Source organism: Oryctolagus cuniculus, chromosome 5 (assembly GCF_051225735.1).
Source record: "Oryctolagus cuniculus isolate XC-2025 breed Fujian yellow rabbit chromosome 5, ASM5122573v1, whole genome shotgun sequence".
NCBI lineage: Eukaryota > Metazoa > Chordata > Mammalia > Lagomorpha > Leporidae > Oryctolagus > Oryctolagus cuniculus.
Genome location: NC_142871.1, coordinates 46,112,379 through 46,140,239, shown reverse-complemented (window position 1 = coordinate 46,140,239; position 27,861 = coordinate 46,112,379). Strand labels below are relative to the sequence as shown.

General features: G+C 39.1%; 1 protein-coding gene across 7 annotated transcripts in view; it reads left to right on the top strand.

The window, feature by feature from the left end:
- The first annotated feature begins 8,500 nt into the window (after positions 1–8,500).
- Positions 8,501–27,861, top strand: part of NKAIN2 (sodium/potassium transporting ATPase interacting 2) — a 1,166,031-nt gene continuing 1,146,670 nt past the window's right edge. For 4 of the 7 annotated variants that reach the window (XR_011388543.2, XR_016234504.1, XM_089333709.1 and 1 more), the window contains exon 1: positions 8,774–9,049. Coding sequence is in view for 2 of the 7 variants with exons in the window: in XM_089333709.1 (XP_089189835.1) it covers positions 8,996–9,049 (54 nt within the window). In the remaining 5 variants the exon portion in view is untranslated. Of the gene's footprint in view, positions 9,050–27,861 lie in introns of all 7 variants that reach the window. The other 3 variants (XR_011388541.2, XR_011388540.2, XR_011388542.2) reach the window with 3 other exon arrangements.

The window sequence follows — 27,861 nt, the reverse complement described above, 5'->3', positions numbered from 1 at the left end:
TTCTTCATCTCATAATTGTGGTAAATAAGCCTCAATTTTTAATTTTCTCTTGAGTATGTGAAACTATATAGATGGACAGAATATATTCAGTTTACTTGCTTTTTCCATGGTATATAAAACCCAAAATCAATTTTTTTTTTTTTTTTTTTTTTTTTTACAAAATGCTCAGCCTGGTTTATTACTGTTTTTACATTGAACTTAACTGGTTCCCCCAAACAACCAGAATAGTCCCAAAAATCCAGATATCTTTCTTTTTTTGTATTTTTTAAACTTTTATTTAATAAATATAAATTTCCAAAGTACAGCTTTTGGATTACAGTGGCTTCCTCACCCCCCCATAACCTCACTCCTACCCGTAACCCTCCCATCTCCTGCTCCCTCTCCCCCCATTCACATCAAGATTCATTTTCAATTATTTTTATATACAGAAGATCAATTTAGTATATACAAAGTAAAGATTTCAACAGTTTGCACCCACATAGAAAAACAAAGTGTAAAGTACTGTTTGAGTACTAGTTATAACATTTTTTAAAAATTATTATTATTATTTTTTATTTGACAGGTAGAGTTATAGACAGTGAGAGAGAGAGAGACAGAGAGAAAGGTCTTCCTTCCATTGGCTCACTCCTCAACTGGCCGCCATGGCTGGCACTGCGCCCATCCGAAGCCAGAAGCCAGGTGCTTCTTCCTGGTCTCTTATGCGGGTGCAGGGGCCCAAGGACCTGGGCCATCCTCCACTGCCCTCCCGGGCCACAGCAGAGAGCTGGACTGGAAGAGGAGCAGCTAGGACTAGAACCTGGGGCCCATATGGGATGCTGGCACTGAAGGCAGAGGATTAACCAAGTGAGCTACAGCGCCGGCCCCTAGTTATACTGTTAATTCACACAGTACAACACATTAAGGACAGAGATCCTACATGGGGCGTAAGTGCACAGTGATTCCTGTTGTTGATTTAACAACTGACACTCTTGTTTATGGCATCAGTAATCACCCTAGGCTCTTGTCATGAGTTGCCAAGGCTATGGAAGCCTTTTGAGTTCATCAACTCAGATCTTATCTAGACAAGTTCATAGTCAAAGTGGAAGTTCTCTCCTCCCTTCAGAGAAAGGAACCTCCTTCTTTGATGGCCTGTTCTTTCTGTTGGGATCTCACTCACAGAGATCTTTCATTTAGGTATTTAGGGTTTTTTTTTTTTTTTTTTTTTTTCCAGAGTGCCTTGGCTTTCTATGTCTAAAATACTCTCATGGGCTCTTCAGCTGGATCCGCATGCCTTAAGGGCTGATTCTGAGGCCAGAGTGCTGTTTAGGACATCTGTCATTCTATGAGTCTGCTGTGTATCCCACTTCCCATGTTGGATCGTTCTCTCCTTTTTAACTCTATCAGTTAGTATTAGCAGCAAATTCATAATTTTGTTATTAATTTTTATTCTGGTTAATTCAAAGCAAATATTTCTCTTATGTTCAACTAATTGGTTTCTCTGTGGTATTAGTATAAAGTATCTTTATTCATAAAAACATTGTCTTGTCGCTCCCCCTCTTCGTGGAGGAACGACACAGGACCCTGCGCTGTTCTTTTGTTTGCTCGGCCCTCCCCGGGTTTGCTGCTGGTTCTTCCCGGGTTGGCTACCGACCCTTCCACCTCCGTGGAAGGGCGGTTCCTCCTAGCCACTTTCCCCACTTCTGCGGGGGAGCGGCACACCGCCGGCCGGCTGGCTCTCTCGGGGGCTGCACAGGTGTTCCTTCAGATAGATGTTCCTGGTGCATGTTGTCTCTCTCCTCCTTTATAGTCCTCTTCCACCAATCCCAACTCTGCTACCCACACGCCGAGTATGCTGCTCTCCTGCAATCAGGAGCAGGTCCTGCTGTTTATTGGTTGAACTGGAGGCAGCTGTGTAGAAGCTGTTTCTTCCTTTCCCAGCGCCATATTGTGGGAGAGCAGATGCATAGAATAAGTCTTAATTCCAGTAACTTAGTCTAGTCCGAGTTGCTCCCAGTTGCTCCCCACATTGTCTAAATTTTAATTGTTACTTATTTGAATATTCAAGACAGTGAGTTTTGTTAATGATGCTTCAGTGGTTGAAAGAGAGATTTAAAACATGGCACACTGGTTGTCCCTCCATTAGTGAGTGGGATTCACACTTCAACAACAAGTGTCTTCACACTTCAAACAAATGTGACCCCATGACTTTCATGTTAACTAATGAGAATGGGGTGGAAGTGTAGTGTGACTTTTGAAGCTAGATGATAAAAATGCATTGCAGTTTCTCTCTTGTTTTCTGGAACGTTGTGCTTGGATCCTCAGCTGCCATATAAGAAGTCTGACTCCTATAATACAGCCAAGTTGCATGGAGAGGCACATGGAGGCCGTATACGGGGCTTGCAACTGATCAAATCTTTACAAGAGCCCTGTCTGTTGCTTTGAAGTCCCTTGCAGCTTTGGAGCCTTCCCAGCTGAAGCCACAGTTATATGCATCATTAGCAAGCTTTCCCCACTAGGACATCTCCAAAATCTTACTCACAGAATCCATTAACATAATACAAGTATCCTTTAGCACCACTGTTAAGGATAATTTCACTATTCTAGGTAGTTCCACAGAAATAGTAAATGGAACACGAGGCTTATCATTGCACTTCTTAATCAATGTTCCATGCTTAAAAAAAAGAGCAATTAGCAAAAAAAGATAGAAATAAAAACACTAAAATATGACTTTTCTAATCTGACAAATGTTTTTAATCCTAAAATTTCATGTCTTTGACAATCTAGTACAATAACATTATAATTAAGGTTCTTACATTAGTAAAACAATTGTACTGAAAGGTGTAGAATATCCTTATTAAGTGATTTAAATATTGAAAATGTCAAATTAATGTATAAAAATAATCATTAGCAATGAAGTCCCGAGACTCAGTGTGTTCATGGCCCTCCACTGCATATTACATGACTTGCAAGTTAAAATCATTTAAGTTAGAAGGATGTAGCCCAAATGATCATATAGTTCTTATGCTTTTCTTTTTCTTAAAATTGTATTAATAAAAATAACAGACTGTATATAGTTCATATGTATAATTCTAAGAAGATAGCCATATTTCCCTTTCTCCCCTCTCAATCCCCCTCCTCCCTTCCTTTCTGTTTTTTTTTTTTTTTTTTGATTTTTGCAAAAACATCATTTCAATCCACTCTATAATCACAGGCTTCATACACCACTAAACATAATATTCAACAAGTTAGAATCAGAAAGACCAGTGTTCCACAGGAGTAAAAATAAGATCTAAAATCAACAACAGATGTGTCACCTTGGTTTAATATATTTGCAAAGTTTTTTCTGAAGGCCAGCAGTTTTCTATGATTCTATACTACAGAATCTGCCATTAGATGATTGTGTTAAGAAATGGAGTTGAACTTATGAGACATCATCATAGAAATGCAAGAATCAATGTAATATATTCATAGGCCATAGTCCATTTTAGCATATTTACTTGTTATGTAATTATTATGTAATCAAACATTGTAGATAAAAATTAAAATGGAAAAGGGAAATTTAAAAAAATTGGTCAATATCTATTACTGGTAAAGGAAGGGAGAATATGATAAGCACATTCTCTACAGGTATAAACTTGGAGATTGCCCCTCAGAGGAAATTCGGTGTTACATAGTAAAGGGTTTTAATTTTGCTCATTTCTTTGGCTTATACGTCCACTTCTGAAGATTTCCCATAAGGAAATAATCACAATGTAACAAAAGCAGACACAGCCTGACAAATTAGGTATTATTAAACAAATGTAGGTATATTAGACTGCATTTGTATTTCTAAATATCTTAACTACAAAGAAGACATAATTATATAATTATCAAATTGAAACATTAGATGTAAACTGTATTGGCTTTCTGCAGCTGCTATAACAAATTACCATGGATCCAGTGGCTTAAAGTAAGGTGTCTGTTCTGAATGGGTGCCAGCAGGTTAATGTCAAGCTATGAGTATGAATACATTCTTTCTGAAAATCACAGAGGAAATGGATTTCCTTTTCTAGTTTCTAGCTTATAGAGAACCCCTACATTTCTTAAGTCATGGTATTCTTCCTCCATCTATAACTTTTAGCTATCTTCCCCTGCCAGCCCTCTACCCACAGCCTGAAAAATTTCTTTGTGTTCAAGGGCTGGCTCTTGTATATATAGTTGCCCATCTTGAAATACCTGGAACACTCTCCCTGTTTTAGGGTTCTTATTCAGTTCTGTAAAGTCTCCTTTACCATATGGGACAACAGATTCATAGGCTTTAGGAAACATGATAACGACAAATTTAGGGAGGCTATTATTGTGCCAGGAACAAGAGCTATACTTGTATAAAAGAAATGGATTATATAATTGGGATAGTTGGAATTTCCTATGAAAAATAATGAAAGCTAAAATTTAAGGGATAAACTGTATGCTAGGTACTGTTCCAAAGCTTTGCATATACTGATGTTTATTTAATCCTCCCAAAGTTCCTATGATCTTTGTGTATTATTATTTTCCCATTTTGTAGTTAAAGAAACTAAGAGGAGATCTCAGTGACTTGCTTAAGATTACATAGTTGGTAAATGGCAGAGCTTGGATTATGAAGCCAACCTCTAAGGCTGGTGAGTCCATGAGCTTAGTGGTTAATGACTCAGATATATGTTCTTTATTTAAAAGTGAAAAAATAAAGGAGGTTAAAATGTGTTATGCATGATATAATCCTATTTTTATTAAAATGGTTTGTATGAAAAAACAGATTATCTCTGGGAAGAAGGATTATGAGAGATTATTTTCTTTTTATTTGCTACAAATATTTTAAAAATATATTATTTTCCTGGTTTTATTATTATCCAAACAAGAAAAAAATGTAGCCTGTTGTGTGTCACATTCAGTGACTTTAGTCTGTTGGTTTGTGATTGTACAGAGAATTGTTGCCATTGTATTTTAAACTATAATGAGCGGAGTTTGAGTAAATGTCAGAATGAAAGTGCTCCGTGGAGTTGCAAATCCAGGTTTGAGCTTTTGCTCCAGCTGAAGTGACTGAACGCTGAGCAGATTGCAACTTGCTTAGTGGCTGTGTACCCACTGCATTTTATGAGTTATTCTGAGAGATAAATGAGATAATAGGTGTGAAACAACCTTGAGAAGTACTTTAAAGCAGGATGCCAAGGTGAGCCAGATGGAGGTGTGGAATATATAACACATTCTCCCTACAGAAACAAGTTAATTAACAATAGTTATGTCAACCAGAGTAGTCAATGAAAGCCCTTAGTGCCTTATATAGCTAAATACTTTATGACCTTCTTTCTAAATGAAAATATAATTGATGTCTCAATTTCAGACTTCTCTCTCCTTCATGCATTTCTATGGAATGGCCAGAATTCTGTCTTTGGTCTTTTCCACTGAGTTACTCAGTTGCAGGGATTATAGCCAGTGGAAAAGTAAGGACAGAGCCCCCTGTGGGGAATGGAACTGTATCCTTAACTAAAGTACGTTTCATAAGTCAGGCATTACCTATACTTTATCTAAAGAATATGGGTTCACAGATACAAATGTGTAATCATTCTTCTAAATATTTTTGTCATCACTCTGTATTGAACTCCAAAAGAATGGTAGGGAAGTGGAACAGAATGTCAGCGAGACTACAACTACTGGTTTGGAAAGTGAATTTCAGTGTCCCACAGATGAGTTTAAACTAATTCTGCCACCGAGAACATGCGTTCCTGTGATTTGTATTTGCTGTCACTAACTCTTTGTTTCTCTGTCTTTAAAATGAGCATTGTGCCAACTCCCAAGATTCCTTAATGAATAAGACAATATAGGTTTACCCCATTGGATAGCAGGTGCACACAGTAAATACTCGGCATTGGATAATGTTTGTGTTTCACTCTTATGAAACTACTATGCCAATGATGTCAGATCAGGAGTGAAAGCCCTTGGAGATTGTTTTGATAGGTTTCTCATCTGGCCAGCCTTGACACAAGAATTTGAGTGAACTGGCTCATAGTCACAGGAAGCACTAGTAGAATATGGAAATGAGGCAGGAAAAGGAAGGCAGGCAACTTAGAAGCTTGTCTTGTTTCTGCAGGGAGTGTCATAGATTCCAAGCCTCCATCTGGCTCACCTTGGCATCCTACTTTAAAGTACTTCTCAAGGTCATTTCACACCTATTCTTTTATGAAACTGAGAGAATAACTCATGAAATTGAATGAGCAGGTTACCACTCTAGATAAACAAGACTCGATCTTGGTTTGGACAAAAATGTTACATATTAGAGCAGGTTTTGGGGTTGCCCATCTGTGGATTGAAGAAGCTGGAGCATTTACCCACCTACTCCCATTCATGATTGGGTGAAGTTTCCTTGATGGGCTTGAAGTTCACTCTCAGCCAAGCACCTGCTGTGGTTAGAAAGTAAACAGACCCGAATGCTTCCAGAAAGGAGGTGTACAGCTACTGAAAGGACACAACCCAAGGACTACGATGGGGGCACTCACAGAGTCAGCTCCGTATAGCATTAAGCTTTCCTTTCCCCTGCACAGCCAAAAGACTAAGGCTGCTACTTGTCAGAGAAACCACTGTGGCATTATGGATGATTCCATATGAGTCCATTGCTGCTATGATAAACTTGAAGATAATGCTTTTTATGATATGGCAGCAGGCACATTAACTTACATCTCCATTTTCTCAGAAATGCAAATTTAGACCTTTCAAACGATTAATCTTTTAATTTTACTTATTTCTTAAAGAAGTATTTATTAATGATTGGACATGTTTATGGGCCACTTCAATATGTGTGTACAACGTGTGCTGAACAACCTCCTCTGCACCACCCTGTTGCGAACCCTGGAACTCCCTTCTTTGATTTGCTCACAAAATACACCGCAGGTTATCCTGAACTACAGTCATCCCATTATGCTTATTCCCGTGGTCTAATTCTGATCACATCTTCCTTTTTGTTTGGAAATTCAAGATACCTGCAAACCCTGCGGCTCCTGGCCAGTTCATGGTGTGTAAAGACAGAATAATAAATACCAGAAACATTTGCCTCTGGCCTCAATCTCCCCAAGTGTTGTGGAGCATCTGTGCCCTGGCAGGCTTTGTCCTGGGGCTTTTGGAATTACACAGAGTCTCGACACTTTTCGGAAGAAAAGGCCATTTACAAATGGGGCGATCAAAAGCAGACGTTCTCATTATGGTCATAAAATATCTACACTCATAAATCTAAAAAATCAAATCTCTTTTCTGCTTTCTAGGATTGACAAATCGTTTCTGAAAATTCAGTCCCAGGCTGCTGGGGGAAGTTTCTACACTGTATTCAATTTCTTTCTATTTAGTCATTTCTATCTGTCATAATATTTGTTCAAAGACTGCAATCACTTGGAATCTTTGTTTGTGGTTCCAAGCACAACCTTATCCTATACAAATGCCATTTTCCCATTGGCCTGGTTTCCATCACTTACTCTGAGAGGGTAGCTGGGGCGATGCTCGCTATTTAACTCCCTAAGCCGTTTCCCTATCAAACGTATTTCACCCTCCATGACCCACATCTTCACTTCCCAACCAAGCTAGAAACGCTTTCACCAAGCTGCCAGAGGCTACAAACAAAACTGGGCCCCTGGATCCTGAACACCCTTGCCCCAGGGCGGTCACCAGGGCCGTCGCGTTTCGCCCTTCAGCGTTCGGCCGGCAGGTGGCAGCAGCGGGCTCCGAGGCGTGCCTTCGCTAGGGCCGGCAGCCGCCGCACGGCTCCTGGCCAGCGCCGCTCGGAGCCGGTGCTCCAGTGTCACCGCCGGGCATCTGCAACCCGGGCCGCACGCTCTGTGGGGCCAGAGTAATTGTCTCTGACCCTTTACTTTTCAGAGTGACAATGACTATTATTTTGACGCAAAGAAGCCATTCATTGCTCCCCTATCCTCTCCAGTTCCCCCATTTTCCCAACTCCAGCAACGACTCTGGGCCCGTTTCCCCAAGCGGGGTCTGCTCTGAAAACTCCCCAAGCCCCGGCTCCTCCCGAGCCGCGCGCTGGGCGGCGGGCGGCGCTTCCGCGGCCTCTCGCGTCCCTCTCCACAGCGGTCGGGCTGCCTCCGCCGCACCCCGGTCTCCTCAGCCCGCATTCGCCGTTCCCTGCCCTTCCTCGGCTCCCCCAGGCACAGAGTCGCCGCGCACTCAGCGGCGGCTGGCCCGGGCGCAGAGAGCTGCGGGCTCCGCGGCAGGAGCAGGACCGGTCACCGACATGCCGCCCGCACGCCTGGCCCCGGAGCGCCGCGGTGCCCACCGCCGCCCCGGCCGCAGCCGCCGCTCCTTCCCGGAGAAGTTGACGCCTCCTCGGGCAGGCAGGGCGGCGGGGGCCAGGTGGGAAAGGATTTGCTGGAGGAGGAGGATTAACACATCTGGGCGAGGGGAGGGGCAGGGACGCGGCGACGACCCGCCGCCGCCGGGGGCCGCGGAGCCCCGACGCCCCCGCCCGGCCCGCGCCCCGCCCCCCGCCCGCCGGGCCCCGCAACGCCGGGCGCAGAGGAGCCGCGGGCGGCGCAGGGAGGCGGGCAGCGCCCCGCGCACGCTTCTGCCACCCCCAGAGCCGGCGCGCGGAGAGCGCTGGGCTAGCGCGCGTCGGGGGCGGGCGGCGAGCCGGCGCGGGGAGCGGCGGGGCGCAACTCCGGGGTCCCGATGCCCGAGGGCGCGGCGGCGCTGCCTGGCTGCCGCTGCTGCCCCTGCGGGCCCCGGGCGCGTCTCCGCGGGCGGTGCTGCCCGCAGCGCGGCGTGTGCACCGAGCGAGTGAAGGTATGTGTGGCGGGCGCGGCTGGAGCTGCCGCCGCCGCCGCCGCCGCGCCAGCAGGTCCTAATGCCTGTCACTTCCCAGGACGCTGGCAGCGGCAGCCCGGAGCCCCCGAGCCCTCGGCAGGTTTGCCTGTCCTTCCCCGCGATCTGATTGGATAAAGTGGGGGCTCGACGGTGGCCGACGTGGGACAGTCTGGCTGTGGCAGGGGTCTCGGAAACCATGGGTTATTGCAGTGGCAGGTGCACGCTTATCTTTATCTGTGGCATGCAACTGGTAAGTGACACTTGGGTCCTCTTATTCTGTAATGTGCCTTTGAGATAGTGGGGAGGGGAGTGCAGGAGAGGGTTTGCTCTCGATTCGAATGGCAGGAAAAAATAAAAGAAGGTGACAGATATATAGCCTATGTCTAAAATTATTTCAAGGAGACGCACTGTGGGGTACAGAAGAGGTGAGCCTTTTTGCCCCCCTCACCCATTTCTAACCCTCCCAAGACTGCTTGGCAGGTGCAGGTTAAACTTGTGTGTTTAATTTCTTTGAGCACAGCAAGATGTAGCTCTTGGTCCTTTATGCTTTGAATTTCTATTAATGTAACAACGTGATTGCCACATATAATTTACTACACAGGTGTTAAACAGAGACATATGGGATTTTTTACTTTCTTGTGTGTGTACTGGTTTTGCAGCATTTTTCGTTTCTTCACTTAGAGGTGTTATTTTTCTTTGAATTTAGTGCCTCATAAGTATAACGCTCTTTTTAAAACACCATTTAGGACAAACAGTGTCCTTACAGCAGTATGCTCTAGAAGCTACTGAGTTTTCAAAGTATGTAGATTGAAGAGAAATACTTAGAGGCGCTCAGCAACAACATCACTGTGGGCTTGCATCAGCAACCTTTCAATCACAATCATTACCTAGAAACCCCGGGAAAATATTCTGACTTACCTTATGTGTGCTGTTGCTTCGGAAATAGCTGCTGTCTGTTCCCACGGGTGGGGAATTATATGGACTTTGTCAGGAGTACACAGTTTCAAAGAGGCAAGGAACCCATAATGGAAAATGTCATGTCTTTGAATTTCACTTCCCTAAGGGCAGTGGAAGGAGGGGCTGAGGAGAGAGTGTAGAGGTGAAAATATAGCACCCTAAGTGGTTAATGTAGGGTAGAGGGTGCTTGCCCACTCTTGTCATCAAGGAGTTTTCCTTGGAAAGTATAAATTAATCTGAAAAGTCACCCACATTTCCAACAATTGTTTCATAAAAGAGGAAAGGACTATGAGACGAGGAGGTTTTTGAGAGTCCAATCAGTAAAGTGTTCAAAAGAACAAGGATTGTAGCAGAAACTGACAGAAGAGTCCCTTCAGCGTTGGTTGTGAAGCCCACAAGTGTTTGTTGTTGTTTTGTTTAATATTTAGCTGAATATTAATATTTATGCTGAATATTATCTCTGCATGTTTTTCTTTCCCAAGAAAGTTGTCTGATGATTTTTGATCTGTGAATTACGTACTTTTGCACATGGTTGTAAGAAAAAGAAGATGGAAGTATACGTAAAATGTTGAGAATGCAGCATTTCCTCAATGGTGTGTAAACTAGTTTATTCTTCTGTAGTACAGATTCATATAAGTTTGGCGATAAGGGATTTTTACTCTTCATGATAAAGCTAATCAGGAAAATGGAAGAATTCACTTTGCTAAACCACCTATTAGGCCAAGTATGACAAAATGTATAAACATTTTCAAAATATTCTTATGTATGAAAAGAGTACATTTGCTGATTCACAGTATGAAAGCATGAAACTGTGAAAATGAGTGGGTGATTAGAGCATCTCGTGCTCTTTTCAATTTTAAAAATGTAATTTAACTTTTAACCATTTAAAATAATGGGGCTTTATTATGGCATATGTAAGTATTTGATGTACAAGGCATTTTGTGTGCTGAATACAAACTCCTTAAGAATTTCAAATTTATAAAAAAAAATTAGAAAACCATCAGTACACTAACGGGATAGCAAAATATGTAAAATAGCAGGATAAATTTAAATGGTTCCATATGTGTGTGTGTATGTGTGTGTATGTGTGTGTATGTGTGTGTGCAGGCACATGTGTACACGTGCATACATGCAGTGGTGCATTGGGAAGGTGCTACATCACTTATGGAACAGATTCTGAATCATAGCTAAGTTCTCCAACAAAACAGACTTTATTGGTTATAATAAGGGAGTGCTCAATCTAAGCATGTACCCATTGGAATGCTAAGGAGTACTTTATGCTCTAAGAATCATGTGATTTTTTTTCCCATTCAGACTTTATGTGTCACCAGGCTAATATAATTAGCAGCCATGTTAATGCAGATGCAGAACAAAAAACAGAGGACAAAGAAACCCTTTTGGTTTGATAGAGTGATATGATCATACAACCCCAGAGATTCTTGGTAGTTATTGCTTCTTAGAAATACAGTATGCTATTTTAAAGGAAGTAATTATTTAGCTAATTAATAGTTGTAAAGTACTGCCCTAGAAACAATGGGGGATGTATATATGTTTTTCTTTTTCTCTTGATACATTTAAAAAAAAAAAAAACTTTATGTATCTTCGAGCTACAGTGAATGAAGATTGTTTTCTAAGTAAGCCAATTTTCCAGACTATGTTATTGCTCATGTACCATGGGCTACCATAAAAGTTTCTCCAGTTTTGTGTACTTTTGAAATGTGTATGAGTGTTCCTATGTACTTGAGCATCTGTATTCTGTAGCTGTACAGAACGATCTTACATTTTGAAAATGAATTCAAACCAGTTATATTCTAAAAGGAAACTTTACAAGGGAACTTTATTAAGATTCAAAGAACATTAATCTTCAATCCTGTAAGTAGAGTATATGTACTTTAGTTAAACCTAAAGGAGTATTTACCTCAATTTGCAACTAATCTAAGGAAAGGATGAAGTCTCTTGATTTTGTGGGAGTGTAGACCTCATCAGAACAGGCTAAAAAACAAGTGGACAGAAACCAATGCTTCAGAGAAATTTACTGGCCAGGATTCTGTATCTTTGGTTTTAATCATATTAAATGTGAATTTAATTTATTGTGTGGTAGACAAGTATAGGTAAACATATTCTTTAGAAAATCAGGTTACAACTTTATAAGGCAAGGAATCTGAATTTGATACCATAGGAATTGAATGCAAAACTTTCATTTCATAAAAAGGGTCCGTCCCTATGTATCAAAAATTGAAATCTTTATAAGCTATATGATTGCACCAACTTCAGATTTTAGGCTGATTCCTGTAAAAAGGGTGTGATCCCTGGAAACATATTTGCTGGATGTGCAGAATCCAGATTTTAAGCTTATAATCGCAAGAAGGTAATTTTCTTTTTATCATTGTAGCCCCTAATGCTCAGAAAGTGAAGATTTCGGATAGAAACATAATTTGTCACTGCATTTTCTGTGGTGGATGTAGTGCTACAGGATGAGGACAATTTAACTTCGTTTTACAACTTTTCAGTAGCTTGCGAAAGAATGTTCAGTTTCTTCTCCAATGTTTGGTTGAATCATAGAGCACTTTCTGTAAGTGTTGGAAAAATTGCCCTGGTATCTTTCGGTATAGAATCTCTGTTATAATATGGAAGAACATAACTTATTTTAGATTGAAAAGACAGCTTTGTTTTCAAGTAAGGAAACTCAAAACCGCCCACATTTTGTACATCAGACACCCATGTGATGCAAAGCGTGTGTGTCACAAACTATTGACACAAAAGTCTGGATTTATATTCAACAGATTAACACTTGAAAATGCCAGAATTGCCATGTGCTCCTTGAAATATTGCTAACTTGGAGCAGGTGCAACTAACAATTAGGTTAGTACACATGTGTGTGCAGCTGTGTGAAGCAACACATTTGAAACTTAATTAAGATTGATCCATTACTCTCTCCTGCACAATTACTGAACTTTTTCAAAGGTACACGTCTATTCAAAACATAGGGTTATGAGAGTAGAGATGGACTAAATAAAAACTATTTATTATAATCATGGAGTATTTTAGCGATGGTGATTGTGTGCAGTGTTCATAATTATATGTTATTTGATTAGTTTTTAGAAAGTATCGCACTGACAGAGTAGCTTCAAAAGCACAAGTAGAATCTTTTTATTTTCCTGGGACATTTATTGACAAATTTGATCTTTGGGGGACGAGTTTAGAACTTTCTCTGCCACAAACCCTCCTGCCAAGAGAATTTTAAATTTTTGATTCAAATGCCATTTATCAGAAAATCTTAAGTTTGTTAACCAATCTGATTCACGAAGAATGAAAATTCCCATTGGATACTTTTGAAACTTATAATGTAGAAATGTGCTAGGAGAATGAAAAGTTGTAAGTGACTTTCTTTGCAATATTTTCTACTTTTGTACCCCAATGTTGTCACATGAATGTTTGTACTTGACTCTGTTAACTCAACACTGCTTTGCTTTAAGGTTTAAAAAAACAAACACAAAAAGCTAACTTCTTCTTGTGTGGACTCTGTGTCTTAGTTCACAGCGAATGTGGCAACTTCTTTTCTTTCGTACACATAACACTTTCACAACCCAAGTTGTGTTGGACTGTTCCCCTGCTTTTTCAAATAAAGGCTTGGATGGGCCGCATCCCCTGTGCAGGGTGCCAGAATCCTCTCTGGCATGAGGCCCATGTGTGGGTAATGGCCCAGAAATGCAAATGAGCATTGCTGTCTCCTCTCTCTCCTATGCTGCTTTACTTTGGGGTCAGATTTTCTACTTTCCTGTCAAGAATTTCAGAATTCACATCAAGGCTTCCTTAACACAGGATGGCTTGACTGTTTGCTCTGCTGCTTTTTTTTTTTTTTTTTTGTACATATGTGATTGAGAAAAATAAAATCCCAGATGTGGAAGCATCTTTGCTACTAGTAATATAATATAAAAATTTGGGCATAAATTGCATTACATATTGGTGTATACTAGTAATCTCTAAAATTTCAGAGGTTGCATTTGAGTTATGTTATTTGATAGAATTTCAGGCTGCTCAATGTCATTTTTCCATAAGCAATTTTGAAACTAGTATTGCTAATAATAACTGAAATCTGTTTCCTGGTCTAATAACACACAAATGTCAGAAACCAAACATGAACATAGAAAAATATTTTCATTCGTTTTCAGCCTATGTAATGAACTCCTCATGTGGGTCCTCTTTTGATTGTTGGTTATTTTCAATGTGGTCAGTTATATATAGGGTACAAAGATTTTAATGTTTAGCAGTAAAATTGAAATCTTGGGATTTGATTATTTTTTATAAACCTTGTCTATGATCTTGCTGAATAATAGTCTTTCTACTTTTACTTGTTGAACTCTTATTTATTGGAGCATTAAGCCTGTGATTATAAAGTAAATTAAAAATGTTATCACACAAATTAGAAAGAAGGAAAGGATAGAAGAAAGAGGAATTCAAATATCATTATATTCTTAGAATTATATTTATGAAATACATGAAATCTGTTCTTTTTATTTTAATAAAATTAATTAAAAATACAATATGTAGGCAGTTAAGACACAATGTATTTAAGTGTACTTTTCCTATCATACAATTACGATAAGAACAAGAAAGGTGTTTACACTTAAATTTTATGGGGTAAGAATAATACCACATAAAACATTTGTTGCTACTATCCCTGTAAGATTTAGGGATACTTAAAAATTATGAAGGAACAAGATAAAATTGTACTGTATTCTTTCTCCAGTTTAGGGAAGAAAATAAAATTTATAAACTGGGTTTCTGTTCTCTAATATTTCAGATATGTTTAGATGTGAAACCTGTTACTATTTAAATCACTACTTGCTTTGTCTCCTGAAAGCAATCTTTTTCTTTTTCTTTGCTTAAAATCTAAAACAGGCACTGAGTCTGATGAAGACTTTTTAGCACTTAATTGTATGCAAGCTGTTACCTTTTTTCCCCCAGTCTAGAATAGGATTAGCATGGGCTCTAATAATTTTTACTTTTCAACTATTTATGGAATTAATTTTATCTTTGATCTCAATTTAAAAACTATCTTTGAAAAGTTACATTTATTTTATGTGCATTTTGAAATGAGTCATTTTAATTTTTTGTATATTTTATATTTCATATGCTTTTAACATATAAACTAGATGTAAAATACTTACATTATTTGTAAATAAAAAAGAATATAATTTATTGGAAGTTTCTTCAAGGCCAAATGCTAAATGAATATTTTTGTTTATCACTGAATTCTCTCCAATAACCCAATGATGTAGGGTAATATTGATACCCTTATGTGACAGAAGATAAAATGGAGGCCCCAAAAGATGAAGCAACTTTAAGTCACTCCCCTAGTAAGGGATTGAACTTGGATTCAAAGCCAGGTCTGTCCGACCCTGAGCCTGTGCCACTGTGCCTCACCACATCCCTTCCAAGTAACCTGAAGCTATCAGCATCATATGCTTGTCTTACTAACAAGGGAAGTATCTGCCTGCTAATTCTTTGGAGTTACAGTAGTCAGTACAGACCTTCCCAGGCTCAGAGGTCTGCTGGTTTGTGAATGAAGGAATCAAAGGATAAGAGGAGGGGTCACCCCCATACAGTAAGTGCCTGTTGCTGTACCTAGTAGATATTAAGCGTGCCCGAACTCTGCAAAACTTTTGTATTTCCATGCTAGTGAAATAATTCCAGATGATGCTTCTGTCATCGTTCAAAGGTGGGACAAAGAATTATAGCTTCTACGCACTTCTAGCTTACTTTTGACAGATAACTACTCAATTGGACTTTGGGACTGTGATATGCATGGAAATCTATGGGAAGAAGAAATACATTTGAGTTTCTTAAATTCCTGTTCTTTTTTGAAACAGATCCTTGATCTTTGGCTAATGCAGAATAATGTTATTTGCTTGTTCATGTTTACATTCCCCAAATTCCATGCCCATTCACACCACTACTGGCAGAGAATATTTGCAAAAAGATTTTGTTTCTGGAAAAGACTTAGGTTATTTAAAATAAGTACCAACTATTCTGAAACACTTGTAGAGTCACCCATGAGACTTTTTCACACAGATGTCTGGGGCCTACCCAAGACTTTCTGACTCTATAGATCTGAGAAAATTAGAATTTGCACTTTTAATGAGCACACAGATGACTCTTACGCCACCTGTCAGGAACCTAACTTTGGGAAATACTGGCCTAGAAGGTAGGTCTTCACTTAATGGTATTGCACTTAATGGTATTGCATGAGTACATGGACCTGTTTTTGAAATTCTTCAGCTCAGCTAGATAATTAGCTCATTTCTTCCTTGGCCTGCTGCTGACTTGAAAGAACACTTTTCTTCTGGACCAAGTATGCCTATTTCTGACTTCTGGCTTAGTCACATTCAGAAGTTTAAATAAGAGAAATGGCAGGTCTTTTCACAGCATTCATGATGTTACGATGAATAGAGACGTAGAAGAATCTGAAAGCACCCTTATGCCTGGTAGTGCTGGAACAGAATTGGGTCCTTCAACTACATAGCCCCTCATTCTAAATCCATGAAATTGCTTCTCACTGTGCTCAGCATAGCCCAGGGAGAGAGAGGAGGAAATATGCTAAGAAAATGCTGGAATAGGTTAAAAGTCAGATTGTTCTATATCTAGCCTAATGCTTCTGCATATGCATATGTATATTTACATATTTCTAAGTGGTATTTCTTCATTGAAAGATGGGGCAAGTAATTCCCGACCTATTTACCCTAGAAGATGATTAGGAACGTTTAGGGGGAGGATATGTGCTTAAAGTTTGTAATTTTAATGGCTTAATCTTTCTAAATTGTTCATCTAATAAGTATAGGAGTTATTATAGGGATGTTTACATATCATTTGAGCAGTGGCCTTAGTTGCAACAGTGAACTTTTTGTATAAAAATGTTTTTCTGTCATCAACACACAATCTTACGGGCTGTAGAAATATGGATAACAGCACTAGGTGCGAATGGTCTGAAATAGAGAAACTAATATGCTTGTCTCTCATATATACCACTTTAAGTATTCATTAAGAATTAAAGGTGGATTCACAAATCTGTCATCATTCTTGTTGAGAACAGCAGTTATAAAATTGTGTTTGGGGGAGCCTAGTCCTAAAAATGTTTTCATAACTAAGAGCTCTTATCATCTCACCAGCCGCACCCCAGAGTCATAATACCTACTGGAATATAAGCAGATCCATGAGATTCTGTAGTAAATACACCTGCTAATTCTATTCAGCTCAGGAAATATTTGCAAAGTGCTTGCAATGAACCAAGAAAGTTCTTTTTCTGATGCCCACTATTAATCTTCCATGGAACTAGTATTTTCAGGGATATTTTTCATTGAAATATTACTCTAGGCTAATGATGCAGTCTAAAAGTGAATGTTAAGTAATTATCTAAATAATATTTAAAGACTAAAAATTCAATATAAGGGCGAGTGTTGTTGCACAGTAGATTTAGCAGCTGCTTAGGATGCTGGCAAACTATATTGGACTGCAGGAGTCCTGGCAACTCTGCTTTCAATCCAATTTCCTTCTTTTTTTTTTTGACAGGCAGAGTGGACAGTGAGAGAGAGACAGAGAGAAAGAGACAGAGAGAAAAGTCTTCCTTTTGCCGTTGGTTCACCCTCCAATGGCCGCCAAGGCTGGCACGCTGTGGCCGGTGCACCGCGCTGATCCGATGGCAGGAGCCATGTACTTATCCTGGTCTCCCATGGGGTGCAGGGCCCAAGGACTTGGGCCATCCTCCACTGCACTCTCTGGCCACAGCAGAGAGCTGGCCTGGAAGAGGGACAACCAGGAACTAGAACCCTGTGTGCTGGCGCCGCAAGGCGGAGGATTAGCGTAGTAAGCTGCAGCATGGGCCGCCAGTTTCCTTCTAATGCACCCTGAGAGGCCGCGGGTGATGGCTGAAGTACATAGGTCCCTGCTACCCACATGACCTACCTGGCTTGAGTTTGGGATCCTGGCTTTAGCCTGGCTTGGCCCTGACTGTTGGCAGGACTTTGGATGAGTGAACCAGTGGATGGAAGACCTCTCTCTGCCCCCACCTCACTGTTCAACTAGAAGAAAATAAATATATATTTAAAAATTCAATATGACACTCTTAAACCTATTAAACAAGTATATAACAGATAGTAACAGACATATATTTTAAAATGTCAGAAGTTACCTTATTGATATAAATTAATGGATTGCTGTTTTCAGAAACTTTGCTATTTTTATGTTTACCTAAATTTCTCAGTTTTTTTTAAAAAAAGATTTATTTATTTGAAAGACAGAGTCGGTGGGGGGAGACAGAGAAAGATCGAGATTGAGTTTCATGAAGTTTTCTTTCAACCACTGAAATCAAAACCTTTGGTTTGAAATTTAGTCAAGTCCAATTGTGGATGTTGCACAGAGGCTGATGTTTTGCAGTCGTTTTGCAAAGATAATGAAACTTGGAAATCCTTGGAGAGGGTGTCTGCAGAAGCACTTTAATTGAAAAACAGTGGATGAGAAACAATGTCTGTATCCTACATCTAAAACCCAACTCACTCTTCCAGAGACACACCCTATATTTTTGCTTTTGTAGGGGGATGGGGAAGAATCCTCATGCTGACTGTTTTTTTAATCAATGCATACACAGTAAAACAGTAACACATTTAAAACCCCCCAACAATGTCAGATTCTTTGGAAACAAATGGGTCTTAGCTTGGAATGAAAGAATCAATGTAGCACACCCTGCTCTTGTTAACAGAAGTCTTTGTGTGCATCTGTATTATGCTGATTGCACAATGGAATAAGGAGATGTTTCAGATTCTTTAACTGATAGCTGTGTGTTCAGTCTTGGAGGGATCAGTGTTATATTTGAACTGTTCACTGGTAAGGAATTCAAAAGATCCTGATCTGGAGGAATTTCTTGCCATAGGAGATAGAGGAACTCCCAGAGTATTATGTGTAGGAGGACAGTCTGACACCACTGAGAAACACAAAGCAAGAAGGGCTTCTGCAGCCCTTGAGAGAACAATTAATCTTGCTGCTTTCTATGGACTTGGCCCCAGGAGAAGGGCAGTGCGGACTGCCTTGGAGATGAGCATCACTTTGGTTATGACACTTGCAATGGTGGAAGGCAGTTTGCTCCTGGGAGTGATTATTCATCCCTGTGGACATAGTGATCTGACTTCACTCTCATTAATCTATGGGAAAGCAATAATGCACCTTACATAAGATGCATATCTAGGTGCTACCTGTTGCTCTATTTGATTGTTTTCAGATGCAAGGATGACATTCACGTCTGTGGGTGTGTTTAATTCAAGTTATTGAGAATAGTGAGAGAGTCACATATTTAAAAATTTTCAAAATTATTGTAAATGTAATAATACAGAAATGGTGTGGAAAAAGCTTTGGGTCTCTTTTTTAATATTCTTTCTTTTTTAAAAAATTACAAGTTTGACGGCAGTAAATACAACTTGTGATTTTCTAAAATATTGGAACAATACATATAGGATTAGGATTATGTATATCTTATCCTTATCAACAGGAATGAATGGAGTTTCATTTTTGTCTATCTTTTATAAAATGTGATCCCATTTTCTTCATTCAAAAGATAGTAATTAATTTATGGCAGCTCTATAGCATTTTTGAACTGATGCCTTGTTTCTCTGTTGGCCTGGTATTAAATACATCCATTTTTCTTCTACAAGACTGTGGGGCTGAGAAAAGAAACTCCTGGATGTTTAATAGAACAAGTATGCTTTACTTTTCCTAAAGCTTATTGTTTTTGGTTTTACGTGAAGTTGCCTATGGATTCACTAATGAATTTTCTTGAGGATAGATTTCTGGTTTTATCAAACACTTTTCTGGGGTGGTCTTTAGGTCTTAGATATTTGGGACAGTGCCTTTCCAGTTTACCATTTGCTAGATTGTGCTGTGCTAGATTTATTTTTATTTAGAAAAATTGACTTAAAATCAGGTAAATGGCGTAAGTTTAACTTACATTTAGTAAGTGTAAGTCTTGCAGCAGCAGTATTTGAAACATTTAGTTATATGCCTCTTTTTATCCTTTTTTATCCTATGTTAAACAGGCCTTTTGGTTTATATTTTCTTTTTATAAGAATGGCTTGGTTATTATTACTACTACTGTACCTATTTTGACTCAATGTCTGTTAAATACCATAACCTAAAATATTAGTTTTACCCTTAAAATGGAAGAAAGGAATCCTAATGAATTATTTTTAAAGTTTACATAGTAATTTGATGCAGACTTTACACGTATTTGTTATATATTCTGTGTGTTCACTTCTAGTAAACCAGTCTTTTAATTAAATTGTTCATTATATGAATAAAAATTTTACATATAGATAAGATCCAGATGTGTGTTGAGGGAGAGAAGAGACTATGTAAAATATTCACCTGGAGTTGGTTCCTAATCTGCAGTGCTTTTATAGTTATGACTATTTTAAGGTCAATGTATTAATGAATGGATGGTGTGAGGAAATTAGGTAATTACTAAATCAGCTTCATCAAGTAGGATTTATGAAATGTCCTTACATGAATAGAGTAATGAATATGTGCTGAATAAATCAAGTCTATATTTCTACTGTTTTGTAAATTAAGATATGATCTAACTGAAAGGAATGTCAAGCTGTGTTTTCCATCATAAATCTAATATCTAGTGGTTGTGATAGTTAAAGATTAGTAAAATGTCAACCTGATTCTTATTATTTATTTACTTACTAAGCCATACTACTTACTTAATATGATAGTCACTAAAAGTGTTTTGCTGTCCCCATTCATTGTGTGTTACAAATAACATTTAATTTTCCTGTAAATAAGATCAGCGTTTGTTCATGAGCTATAAATGGTGATGTAAACTGGGCCATTGTGGTCCATTGTTTTTCTTGAAATAAGTTAATTCATATCAGTTCAATTTCATATTATCTAGCATTATTTAATGCAATTCATGCTACTTTATTTAGATATCCCAAAGTCTGTATTAGGTAAGAATATCAAAAATGAGGTTTTTTTTTTAATATTTCCTGTCTCTATAGCACTAGTTCTTTACTTTTTTGAGTGTTGTGTACCCTTTTGAGAATCTATAAAAGCTACTCTCTCTCTCTCATCAGAAATATATTTATACAAATTGATAGTATTCATAAACTTTTGAATCTCAATCCCTGAGACTCAGGTGAAAACTGCTACAAATTTATGTTAGGTTTTTTTTGTTTGTTTTTTAGTGTTTTGGGTTTTTTTTGTACATAGAAAGGTATTTCAGAAGGTTCATATGAATTGGAAATAGTGAGTTTACATTGGTGCAAAATTTTTCATTCGGAAATCTTTCATGATATGTAAAAAATGCATATTGTGATGAAAATATGTGTGGATTTAAAATTTTTCTGTGCCAAAATAAACTCATATCTTTAATCCTTTCTTCCATGAACTTTCTGAAGAATGGTACCAAGTTTGTATTTTGTGTGTGTGTGTGTGTGTGCGCATGTGTTTGTGTGTAATGCAGGATATGAGAAGCCAGTATGATTTAGAAATAGAACTAAACTATACTTCCTTTAAGGAAATGGAATACATATAGGTACCTATAATTGAATCATTCTCTATTAGAAAAGTAAGAATAAAGTGCTAAAGTGAATCACGGGAAGAATTAGTTTGAACACTCAATATATGATGGGCTAGTATATGATAAGTAGAACTTCTGTAGCTAGAGGTTGGAGAAAGCAGCACTGTAGGTAGAAGAAATGAGCATAGTATAGTGGTGACAAATCAAGGACCGCATGTGCCGAACAATGAAGAGTCAGAACGACTGGCAAGTAAGGGTACTGGGGAGGTGAGGTAGGGAATAGAAAGGGCAGGAATCTGGATCACACATGGGCTTGAGTCCATTTTGAAGGAGTTTGGATCTTACAGGACAGGATATGCATCCCTTCAGATGTTAATTATTGTATTGAATGACCCAAAAGTCCACAGTAGAAAAAAGAAGCAATATAATGGGAGGGTGAGGACCTGAGGTTTGGCACAAGTCCTGTGGGAAATGTGAGGGCAAAAGCAGCAATAAATTAAAGGATGGCTAAGTTGCTTTGATGACCTTGCTGAAATCAGATGGTTTGCATTTGTAGGAGAACCAGTGATTTCTCCATCAGTATCCAACTTTTGAAAAATTGGAATGAAGTTGCAGAAAATGGAAATCTCCTTGCTCATTGAACAAAACTAAGGGTCTATGAGCACTCTAAAGTGTCTGTGAGAATAAAATGTCCGATCACAAACAGGAAAGAGTGATGGTGGGAAATAGTGATGTCAGCATGGGAAGGGATAGTTAGTAGCTGAAGCCCTTGGTTGGCCATCAAACCAGGCAGTATTGAGTTACTGGAAAGGGTGGAAGGCAGTGAGCCCCACCTATTGGAAGAACCATCATTGTGCATTTTGGCTTTATTAAAAATGATCAGAAATAAGGGACTGGAGAAGAACCCAGTGAGCAGGTATCAGGGTCGTTCTGGGAATTGTACATGGTTGTGAATTAGGGGAGATTTGTTTTAAGCTGGAGAGTAGGGCTGCAAAATATGATTAGAGACAGTCAGAAGGTGGCTGGATCAGGGGTAAGGAGGATCCACTGAAGGGCTGGGAATGGTTGTTTAATGAGTGTGTGGATAGAATGATGGTGGAAGAAGAAAGGCTTCAGGCAAAGTGTGCTTGCTGGCTTGGGAAATGTTGCCTTTATGGAATGGTAATTTCTTAACGTGAGAGCTATTTTGTGTATCATAGGACAGCATCCCTGCCCTGTACTGACCAGATACTAGTGGCATACCTCCTGTTGTGACAGCCAGAATGTACCTACACATTGCCAAATTGCAAAACTGTCCCCCTTTTGAGCTCTACTGAGCTAAAACAAGAAGTTGGAAAGAGCATGTAGAAACAACAGAAAGTTTTCTTCTTTAATGGATTATAAATTGTTCCAAAGCCAGCAGATGAGTTCAGGAAAGGAAAGAGGAACCTTGACCCTGGACACTGCAGACCTCTGAGAGTTCTTACCCTCTGCACTGGGGTTCTGTGTTTGAATGATCAAGGCCTTTCTCCAAAGTCAGTAGTAAATGGGGAGTGGTGCTGAGTGGATTAACCACTCTGAAGATCTGGGGAAAGCAGGATGAAAGAAGAAGTTTGGAGGTAGGTTGGCACACCCACTAGGAGAGAGGGGTGCTGAGTAAGCATTTGTGGGAATATTGACTAGAGAGGCAGTGTTGAATCTAAATTTATTTGAAAGCTACTTTTTATGGCCAATTATGTGCTCAACCAAGCCCTTAGCATTCTTGGCTGCTTTGCTCAGTTTAGTTTGAGCCAGGTGGATTTTATCTAAGACGGAGTGAATGTCACCTTTCCTTTAGTAGCAGAAAAGACTGCTGATGACTGTTTGCCACTTTTAATTTTTCTTCTTACAAATATGGTATTCTGTTAAAATGTACATAAGATATGTTTCTTCATGAATGGTCTTAAGAATGATTTTAGATAAAGAATGCATATTATTTAGGAGATAGATATATAATTATTTATAGAAAGTGAAATAGTTTTTCCAGAATGTGAGAAGTTTTAGGTAAAATTATGAGTTTTTTTGGATGATGGAATATTTGCACAAGGGTGAAGAATGGGACCTGGCATTGTAGTGCAACAGGTTAAGCTGCTGCCTCAATACCAGCATCCTATACAGGGGGCCAGTTCAAGTCACAGCTGCTCCACCTGTGATCCAGCTCCCTGCTAATGTATCTGGAAAAGCAGTGGAGGATGGCCCAAATCCTTGGTCCCTTGTACCTGTGTAGGAGACCAAGATAGAGTTCTAGGCTCCTGACTGTGGCCTGGCGCACCCTGGCTGTGGTCATTTTGGGAGTGAACCAATGGGTAGAAGATTTTCTCTCTCTCTCTCTCTCTCTCTCTCTCTCTCTCTCTCTGTAACTCTGCCTTTCAAACAAATAAATAAATGTTTTTAAGAAGTTAAGAATGCGATTGTAAATGAAAATAATAATTTTTCCAGAATCCAAATAGTTTAGATACTTTTCCCTGCTCTTACAGACACACACACACACACACACACACGCTCATTATCACTGTCCTTCAGAAATTAAAAAAAAAAAACCTTTAAGCTATTAATAGTCCTTAAATGATTTCCCACACCCCAAAACATTCAACAGCTATTCTGATATTTGATATTCTCATTCCCCAGAAAGCTCAGTTATTGCCAAAGAAGTACTGCAAAACATTTTAAAATGATCCTGTCTTGTGTGTAATTTTTCCTGATCCTACTAGACTTTTTTGGGTAATAGCTTTTTGATGGACCCTCATTTGCATGCCTGGAGTTAAGGGAATGAATTACATGACTTCTGACTTTTAAGAATTGTTTAATTATTGTTATTTTTTGAAATATGTGGTGGGGAGAGAGGAAGAGAGAGATCTTCCCTCTGCTGGTTCACTCCCCAAAATGCCCACAATGACCAAGGTTGGTCTAGGATGAAGCGAAGAGCATAGAACTCCAACTGGGTCTCCCACATGGGTTACAGGGGCCCAAGTATTTTAGCCATTACCCTGTGTTCAGCCTCTCTGAATGTACATTTATTTGCATTGGAACCCAGACACTCCACTGTGGGATGTGGGCATCCCAAGCAGGATCTTCACCATGTGCCACAGTGCTTTCCAGGACTTTTTGAAGGTCTTTTTAGATGGATGGTTTCAGGTTTAAATCATTCATTTTGAAATTTCTTTTCTCTGGAAGAGCCTATCTAGAAGGTGCTTTTTCAGCTTCATTGTTATATGGAGAGGAATTCATGGATCACCTTATGCATTTATCTTTAAGACAGAATAGGGCAAAATGGCAGCAGCTGAGGCAAGAACAAGCAATGAAACAAAGTAAAAACTTGGTAAGTGTGAAACTAAATGCAGGTGAAGCCTTTCTTATTTGCAGTTATGTGTAATCCTCCAAAGTTATCCTCCAAAAATGTCCTCTGAAAGCCTAAGTGGCTGTGAGGGTGAGTGTGTGTGTGTGCTCGTGTGTGTGTGTGTGTGTGTGTGTGTGTGTGTTTGTGTTGGGTGTAGGACAGGAGCAAGGATTAGAATACAAATGATGCTGCCCATAGGTGTTAACTTAGGTGTTCTGGATATATGAGAAGAGAGAAATGGGTTTACTTGAATATGTTCTGGATGTGCTGGGTTTTCAGCAGGACTTTTTGCCAGGTGATCTATAGTACTAGTTGTGAAAAGCAGGAATCTTCCATCTGTATATCTCCTATAAAACATGAATGCACAATGAAATGGAGGTGGATAATGGAGGAGAATGCTGTATTCCGTTTATACTAGTAGAGGTTTAGGTAGGCCAGATTGCAATTATTCCCGCCCCCATCCCTGGAATTTAGCCAGGACACACATTAGTGCATGCTACTTTCTGTCTAGTCTAATTAAAGGATTGTTGAGAACCACGGAAGTTGGCTGACTTGCAAAAGCAGTGCTTGCTAAAGTTTGTAAGTTATAAGTGCTTAACAATATGACCTGGTTTTTATGCTGGGGTCATCTTATTAATTAAAGTTTGCCAATTATCTAATTAGAAAATACAGTCTGAACAGAGTCTGGAGGATTTCCAGCCTTACTTGTTAATGTAAAGAAGAGTAGAAAGAATAGCACTCAATTAAAGTAATACGATGGAAAACTAGGTTCCAGACATGTCTTCAGAGATACTTCATACCAGCGGAGTAATTATTTAAGATGCACTTCCAGTAAAGAGACATTAAAGGGACACCCGTAAGTTAGCTTTTAAAGGTAGAAATCTGTGCCAGTACCCAAATTAGCTCCTAGACTAGAATGGAAAGCTGGAAAGTAGAAGCAACTCTACCGACTTAAGGTAAAGAGTTGGCTCATGGCTTTGGACATTATGCCTTATTTTTTCAGCTCAAATAGTATTTTGTCCAAATAGCAGAAAGAGAAGGAACAGTTTGATATGATTTCAGATTGTTATCTGACACTTTGAAATATATTTTCTCAGGAAAAAAGAGTAGATAAATATTCTGTGTATTTTCTAAGGGTAAGGTCCTGGAACTAGATGTGCTGTCTTAAGTCCTTAATAGCCCTGAGTTTAGTTGTCATCAGCATCTTTATAATCATACCAAGCTTAGAACAGTGCTGCATCTAAAAATAATTTCTCAAAATGTTCTGTTAAACCTCAGCTACAAGTTACTTGCCAGATGAAGCAAAAAAGTATTAAGTATATTGTAGTAACTAGTAGAGTATCTAAAATGTAATGTGTAGGAGTGCAATTGACATTTTGAGATTCCATGATTGTTTACAGCCCTTGTCTCTACTATTAAGAAAAAGTGTATTTTCCCCCCTCAAACTATTTGTTGAACTCTTTACTTACTGTAGGATTAATTTTATGAGTATAAAATAAACTAAAAAGAGATCTTTGCAAAAATTAAGAATGGGAATAGGAGAGCAAGGAGGAAGAAATTTGGGAGTGCAGACAGAAGGGAGGGTAGGGTGGGAAGATCACTATGTTCCTAAATCTATATATATATATATATGAAATGCGTGAAATATGTATACTTTTTTTTTTTTGACAGGCAGAGTGGACAGTGAGAGAGAGACAGAGAGAAAGGTCTTCCTTTGCCATTGGTTCACCCTCCAATGGCCACCACAGCCAGCGCGCTGTGGCCGGTGCACCACGCTGATCCGATGGCAGGAGCCAGGTACTTATCCTGGTCTCCCGTGGGGTGCAGGGCCCAAGGACTTGGGCCATCCTCCACTGCACTCCCTGGCCACAGCAGAGAGCTGGCCTGGAAGAGGGGCAACCAGGACAGAATCTGGCGCCCCGACCGGGACTAGAACCCAGTGTGCCGGTGCCGCAAGGTGGAGGATTAGCCTAGTGAGCCGCGGCACCGGCCAAAATATGTATACTTTAAATAAAATTTTTAAAAAAGTATATTGTCTGCTTAGACAATGACACTACAGCAAAAAATTATTAAAAGAGCACAAAAGGAGTGTGGCCAATCCAAAGGAGAATGAGTGAATGAATATCTGGCAAAAGAATTAATTCATCATAGTCTCTCATTCTCCTGCTTAAGTAGCTGAAATGAACTCTTAGTGTTTATATAAAGTACCAGTTTATATAAAGTTTATATTGGTACAAAGAGAAATGAAATAATATATCTGTTTACACTGCAACCAACCAAACAAAAGCGTGTAATTTCTGTTGGAATTTTAAAATAGAACACGGTTTTATAAGTAATACTAATCAGTTCAGTAGATGCTTGTTGGAGAATGAGTTTGCCATGTAAGTGGCAGTGGACAGGGTGTGCAGAACTAACTAGTACCCATTCTCTGCCTGTCCATGCTGAACATTCAGATGCTTTACAACTGAGTAAACCAGACCAGAATCTAAGTGGCCATGCCAGAGCAGCATGGAGTTTAATTTGTGAGCTGACCAGAGCTGTATTTATTTATTGTTTTGTAACTGAATTGAGTTCTTAAAATTTAATGCTTTCTTTAAAATGGTTGGAATTTTGTTGCCAACCCTTTGCTATTTAGCCATATCCCTCAACAATTATTTCATGTAAAGTCTATGGGAGATGCCATCTAATATCAGATTTAACATATTATTTATAATTATTTTTCTGTAACACACTCAAAGTATGACATATCAAGCAAATGGTAAATTTCAGGCTTTACAAAGGAAGCTATTAGAACAAATATATCAAAAGTCATAGGGAAGAGACATTCTAGCTGTTTCACTTTGATTTGGCCTCAGAAATGGAACAGCTGATGGTTTACACCAATCACACTGCTAAGGATTTATTTGAGCCATTGCTGTTGTGTTTTAATGAGCAATGTAAATTGTCATGCAATCACATGTGGCTAGATCATTATACAAATTGACAGTCTAGAAGAGAATAAAGAACACTGACACAACAAGGTATGTGGTAGAAGTGAGGCATTTGTCTAGCCAATGGGTGTTTATATGTCTATATTGTCCATTTTTTCTTATCAATGAGAAATTGAAATAATGTAACAATTTAATGAAATATGGTTCCTTGATATTGTCCTTCACTGCATTATGTCACTTTTAGTTTGGAA